General features: G+C 46.6%; 1 protein-coding gene across 1 annotated transcript; it reads left to right on the top strand.

Annotated features, from left to right (window-relative positions):
- si:ch211-252f13.5 lies at positions 1 to 4,370 on the top strand. Its single transcript, XM_041055170.1, has 6 exons — positions 1 to 661; positions 733 to 938; positions 1,195 to 1,365; positions 1,842 to 1,994; positions 2,198 to 2,264; positions 2,370 to 4,370. The coding sequence occupies exons 1-6, from the start codon at positions 1 to 3 to the stop codon at positions 3,941 to 3,943; spliced, it is 2,832 nt and encodes a 943-aa protein (XP_040911104.1). The 3' UTR covers positions 3,944 to 4,370.
- The last annotated feature ends 1,630 nt before the right edge of the window (positions 4,371 to 6,000 follow it).

Here is a 6,000-nt window from a genome sequence, read left to right as displayed (position 1 = left end):
ATGGCACGTATCTCTACCATATTTGTGTTCTTTCTCATTTCTATACTCTGCACAGGGAGTGTGACTGAGATCTGCAGAGGGACGCACTGTTTCTCTGGCCAGGACTGGAGCAGATCGTGCGTCGGAGCGCACTGCCAGAGGCGCACGGAGACAGCAGCGTCCCGAAGGCAGTTTCATCCCTCTGCACAATCCAGACAGGGACAAGTCTACCCGAGTAACCAACAGGATGCTCATTTCAGTCATCACCAAGCTCAGAGCGCGCCGTTAGCGCCGTACATCATCCACCCTCAGCAGGGAGGCTTTGCGCAGCAAACGGGCGCGGATGGCACCAGGAGGACGAACCCGAGGACCATCACGGCGGAGGTGTTTCATCCTGGCTGCGCCGGTGGGACCTGTCCGACCACTGTCTCTCACCGCCAAACGAATGATGACAGTGCAACACGGGAATGCAAAGGGATTGGATGTAAACTGCCGCTTAGGATGCTCCAGAAGCCCAAGCCTTGCGTCGGAGACGGCTGCGGTCAGCACGGAGGAGAGGACGGGAGAGGAAGCTCTTCTCCGGTTCATGTGACGGACAGAGCAGCACAATTTCTGGATGAGCTTCCAGACTTTGGGTCGGAACGTGGAGCATGGATACAGCTGACATGTGATATGAAACCAGGTCAGTATCAGCCTGTGAGATAATGATGATCGCTTAAACGGTCGTGTAACAGTTTTATTTATGTGATGCAGGAAACAATGAAGTTCCCTCAGAGGACGCTCTTGTGCTGCAGTTGCAGCTGTCTAAGAGCCAGGAGAAGCTGGTTGAGGCGCTCAGGGGCCAACAGGATGAAGTAAGGGAGCTGCAGAGGCTCCTGAGTGAGCAGCAGGGGACGCTGGTCAACCAGCAGAGAGAAATACTGGATCAACAGAGGAGGATGTACGAACAGATGGAGCAAGTAAGACTGTTGTGACTGATGATGAGGGAGATATTTATAGTTATGGTTGTGGGTTTGTTACTGGGTAATGTTAAGATAAACATTAAACATTTGTTCAGATGAGGTGGATGGGAAACACCTGGCTCATAGAAGTTTTCTTTTGTTAGATTATACAGACCACAGATCAGGAGCATACATTTCAGGCCATGGTGATTGTAACTATGATTACACACACAAAAAAATGAAATGTTGTCTATATTCTATTTTGTACTTTCAGGTGAAAGCCCAGTACAGCACATTGATGGACAGAATCAAACAAACATCTTTCCAGAACCTCCAGGGGGAGCTCGACAGTCACATGGAAACCTTGAGTGGGCAGGTTAGAGCCCACCAAGCACAGCAGGCTCTGTCTTTGCACAAGGTGGACATGGAGGCCAGCGTGATGGAGGTGAGCTGCAGGTTGAGTCAGGGATCAAAAAACAACAACCTGACAGTCAGTGTGATACCAGATATTCCCATCCTCACAGACAATAACTAATTTGTAAGTAAAGGCATAGGTATGAAAGTTTTGGAAGAATATGCTTGTTTCAAATCGTGGATGTCTCAGTTTAAAACAAACTGTATTTACACAGATCTACTACAAAAGCATGTGCTGCACTATAGAAGAATCTCAATTTATTTCCAAAGTTCTTACATTCATACCTACTTTCTAGTTACTAGTTTTATCAAATTTTAACAAAATCTAATTTAATCTCTCTGCTCTTTCTACAACTAGCATACATTATATGGATTGAACAAGTAAATCAGATATCTGCAATATGTGACATGTGGCTAACCACTGCCTAACCTTTTCTTATACGATGTATGGACGTGACTTTGTTCAGTTAATCTCTGGTCCTCACTGGCCATGTTTGATGCTATCAGGTGGGTCGCTCTCTGTTAGCCTGTGGCAGCTGTGGCACTGAGGAGTACTGCGGCTTCAGCAGCGGTCATCCTCGCTGCGAGAGGTGCACTATCTGTCCTGCCGGCTTCTTCCTGGTCGCCCAGTGTTCGGTCCACGCAGACAGAATCTGCCAGGTTAGCACTGCTGTCTCTTTACCAGAATGAAAGGCAGAGAAAACCAAAACAATAAAAGATGCTATGAAGTTACGTAGAGCTGACGGGAGCTGCAGAACCGGGTGATTTTCTGAGGGGCTAATCACTTTTATTCACAAGTACTCAAGTAGTCAAGAAGCTGCTTTAAAAATGTATTCAAAGTGTCAATTTATTTATCATTACAGGACAGAGATGAGTGCCTTGAAATAGCTGATCTGTGTGGAGATCAACAGAAGTGTGTCAACACACCAGGTAAAATACAACCTCATATTTGCCAACATTGCTTTATTTTCCCTTTACTCCACCTGTTGTCTTGTTTAAACTGACATGTATTTTTTCTCTGCTGTTGAACACCAGGTGGTTTCAGGTGCCAGGGCATGACAGAGCGAGACGCCAACTCAGGAATGTGCGGCCACGGCTACTTCTACAATTCTGACATGGATGAGTGTCAGGCCTGTAATGAGTGTGATGGAGAACCTGTAGCTTTACCCTGTACCTTCACCACAGACACCATCTGCTCTGGCCCTGGTGCCAGTGACAGCACCCTCTCTTTGTCCTGGGCAGGAGATGTGAGTCTGTCGGGGGCAAAAGGCCACTTCTTGGCTCACGCCTTCCCCAGTGTGCAGCTTCACATCCAGGGGAGAGGCGATGCAGGTCTGGTGTCTGCTGAGGACGGGCGCGTGGTGCTAAGGCAGCATGGTCTCGTCTGGTTGGATGAGAATCTATCGGTGAGCCACGGCTGTCGCAGCTTCATCCAGGTGTGCCTGCGTGTGAACAACACTGACGGTTCAGAAGGTCGAGACCTCAGTGGCGTTCGGGTGGAGCAGCGTGAGGGAAGGTCGCTCCAGAGTGTAAGCATCAGTGGGGTAGCAGAGGTCGCCCCGGGTCACATGATCTCCATCATCCTGCGTAGTGCCAGCCACTACTGTAACCAAAGCAGTGAAGGACTGCAGCTATACGACTCCTCAGCAGCTTCGCTCAGCCTCCTTTGGCTCTCCCATGATACCGGGGCTGTTGCCATGACAGCCCAAGCAATGGTGTCCGCGCACTACCACACAAACTATCGCCCAGTCTTCCGCACTACCTCCACCTCGGACCCTTACGTAGTGGGACTGACTCATGACGGACGTGGGATCCGTTTTGCTGAAAGTGGCACAGTGCGTTTTGTGTTCCAGCAGGCTTTGTACTCCATGGGTCAGGCCTGTGTGAGTGAAGGCTTCCAGCTCTTGGCGTACCTCAACCGTAATGGAACTGGCATGGAGCTGTGCCGTGCATTCAAGTCAGGCGTCCACTACCGGGACACATCCATATCTCTGTCCGGAGCAGCCAAAGTCGGTCCTGGGGACACACTGGCCTTTGAGATCCTCTGTCCTGCTCAGTGCAACGTTCGCTTCTTTGGCGACGACACAGGCATCAGCAGCCTCAGTTTGGTTTGGATCCCTGCTGCCATTTCTTCCTCTCTGTCTGCATCTGTGGCTCACACCGGCCTTCCCTCAGGAGCTGTCCGAAACAAGCCGCTGTTCTTCCGCCAGACCAGCGCTCAGGTGTCCCAGATGGGGCTGCTAGGGAAGGGATCCACAGACCACAGGCGAGATTTTGTCTTCAGGGAGAGTGGCACAGCCAGTGTTGCTCTGGATCTCAAACTCATTCACTCCTGCAACTTGGTCAAGGTGACTCTGCTCAGGCGAAGTGATGCAGAGGGGAGAGGAGGCGGCACAGTGGCAGAGGGAGCTCGGCCCCTCCCCTTGGCTCAGCAGGTGGGTGGTCAGATGCCAGAGGGAAGCCAGTGGGCCAGTGTGAGCCTGCGGGCTTCCTTCCAAGTTCATAATGGCACATCAGTGTTCTTCACACTGGACTGTGTACGTGGACGGGTCAACCAGATCAACCACCAGACAGGAAGTGGGGTTTCAATCCTCTGGGTGGAAGCTTAATAAAAGAAAGACATAACTCTGCTATGTTGTTTCTTATTATGGTTTCCAGTTCAACAGAAATTGGATAGACTGTTTTTTTAAGTAATCATTCAACATTTTGGAAAATACACTTATTTCTTCATAACAGAAGAGTAAATTGACACTTCTCATTTCTGCATGTTCTCCCTGTGCCTGCGTGGGTTCTCTCCAGGTACTCTGGCTTCCTCCCACAATACCAAAAACATGCATGGGTTAACTAAGCTAAGCTAAGCTAATCGCCTCCCAGCTGTAGATTTATATATAATGGACAGATATAGGACAGGATAAGATATCAATAAGAGTATTTCCCAAACTTTGTACTATTCCTTTAAGCTACTTACTCTTGTAGTGAGTAGCCTGTAGCTAATTTTTCTTGTTCTACAAAATTATTTTCTATATATATAAATACCAAAACAAAAGCTCAAATATGAACTTTTATTTAAAAAATGTAGCATTATGCATAAATCATTGTATTTATATAATGCAAGTAACAGTAATGTGTAATGATTTCTACAGTGGTACAAATAATGGCTCTAACCACCTGTATTCACACGATAATACTGTAGGGCACAGTTTTGATTTATCGCATACAGTCTTCTGCTTTTTTTATGTTCAGGAATTCCATGTGTTGTATTTGTCTGTCTTTTATTTATGTAATTCAGTTAGTCTGTTGAAGCCAAAGGCCCTTCATCTCATTCTCGCTGTGACTACAGCATTTTCTGCTGTCACCAAAAGCGGTTCGCTGGTGCTGGTTTCAGTCCGGACTGTGTTCTTTAAGTGCATGTGTTTCATGTTAGCCGCCATTTTCTAATGTAAATATCTACTGCATGCTTTGTTTAATGACCACTCTCTGCACAGTATAGACTTACAGAGAGTCATGTGTTTCACTAAGGCCATTGCTGACACCTTGAGAAATAGTTACTGTTTATTCAAACTAAACTGTAATAAATTGTATATTTGATGTTTTATAGTAAGTCCAATAAAAATGAATTTGTTTTGCCACATTTTTTTGCTGTCTCTGTGTAAGGACTCAGCTTGGTGTGGTCATTTAAGGTGAGACTAACTTTTTGTTTGTAGCAGTAGTAGTAAACATCACAAATCTTCCGCACAGAGAATATAGAGACTGATTATCTTGCATGTATTGATCCTACCATGACTGTTTCCCTGCGTGCCTCACCCAGAGATGTGGAGACTGAATCATGAGACATGTTTTCTCTTGGCAGAAGCTGCCAGGTGTTTCCTATTACACATCAAAGAACAGAGGTCCTTTATCATGAATTTAAACAGTCAAAATTATATTAGCCGGGTAGTTAACCTCCTAATGGCCTTCCTACGCACTTTAACCAACAAGCCTTATATTCTCAGAGTGCTGCGCTGCTTTGGCACAAGATCAAAAAGCATATTACGATCCTGGGCATATGTTCTTTGAAAACCAGTAGACCAGCTGATGATATTATTTCAGCCTTTGAAGTCACAACCTCCAGGTTAGTGTGTGCTATAGATTATTCAATAAATCATGACTTTCAGGGGATTAGTGCCATTAATATGCAGGTTTGCGTCTTGAAGGTGCTTGCATGGAGTCTCAGAGATCAAAAGACTGCAGACATGACCATTTCCCACTTCAGTCGTCTGATTCTCTGAATTTCAAGGCTGCTTGACCAAACTGTTACTATGAATAAAGTATGTGCAGTTTAAGAACTAAGCCTAATTCTTGTGCACGACCTTTGTCAGAACCCAGACAGAAGACCAAAGACAATAACCAGACCTGAGTTAACAGAACAGAGCAGAGAGGAAAGCATACCTTTAGACAAACTGAAACCGCCCCCAGGCTGATTGGTGACTGGCTGGGTGAGTTATGGTGGTCTGAGGATGATAAATGTTTAAAGAAAAAGGTCAGAGCCCCACAGGTTAGACAGTGGGCCTCTGTCTGGCAGGGGTAGTTGGCCAAACACATTAGCACTCTGGGTAATAAAGTACAGCTGGAGGGAAAGAGAAGCATACAAGTGTGTCGCGTGGGTATGAGTATGTATCTGGGCAAT

The sequence above is a fragment of the Toxotes jaculatrix genome, chromosome 14, assembly GCF_017976425.1.
Source record: "Toxotes jaculatrix isolate fToxJac2 chromosome 14, fToxJac2.pri, whole genome shotgun sequence".
NCBI lineage: Eukaryota > Metazoa > Chordata > Actinopteri > Toxotidae > Toxotes > Toxotes jaculatrix.
The sequence above is the reverse complement of the archived record's forward strand: the minus strand, read 5'-3'. Positions and strand labels throughout refer to the sequence as shown.

What these genes read in the sequence shown, in the direction of transcription:
- si:ch211-252f13.5 (XM_041055170.1), top strand. Translation starts at nt 1, where the DNA reads ATGGCACGTATCTCTACCATATTTGTGTTCTTTCTCATTTCTATACTC. An exon ending in GACATGTGATATGAAACCAG is followed by an intron (nt 662 to 732) that starts GTCAGTATCAGC and finishes TATGTGATGCAG; the next exon opens with GAAACAATGAAGTTCCCTCA. An exon ending in TGGAGGCCAGCGTGATGGAG is followed by an intron (nt 1,366 to 1,841) that starts GTGAGCTGCAGG and finishes TGATGCTATCAG; the next exon opens with GTGGGTCGCTCTCTGTTAGC.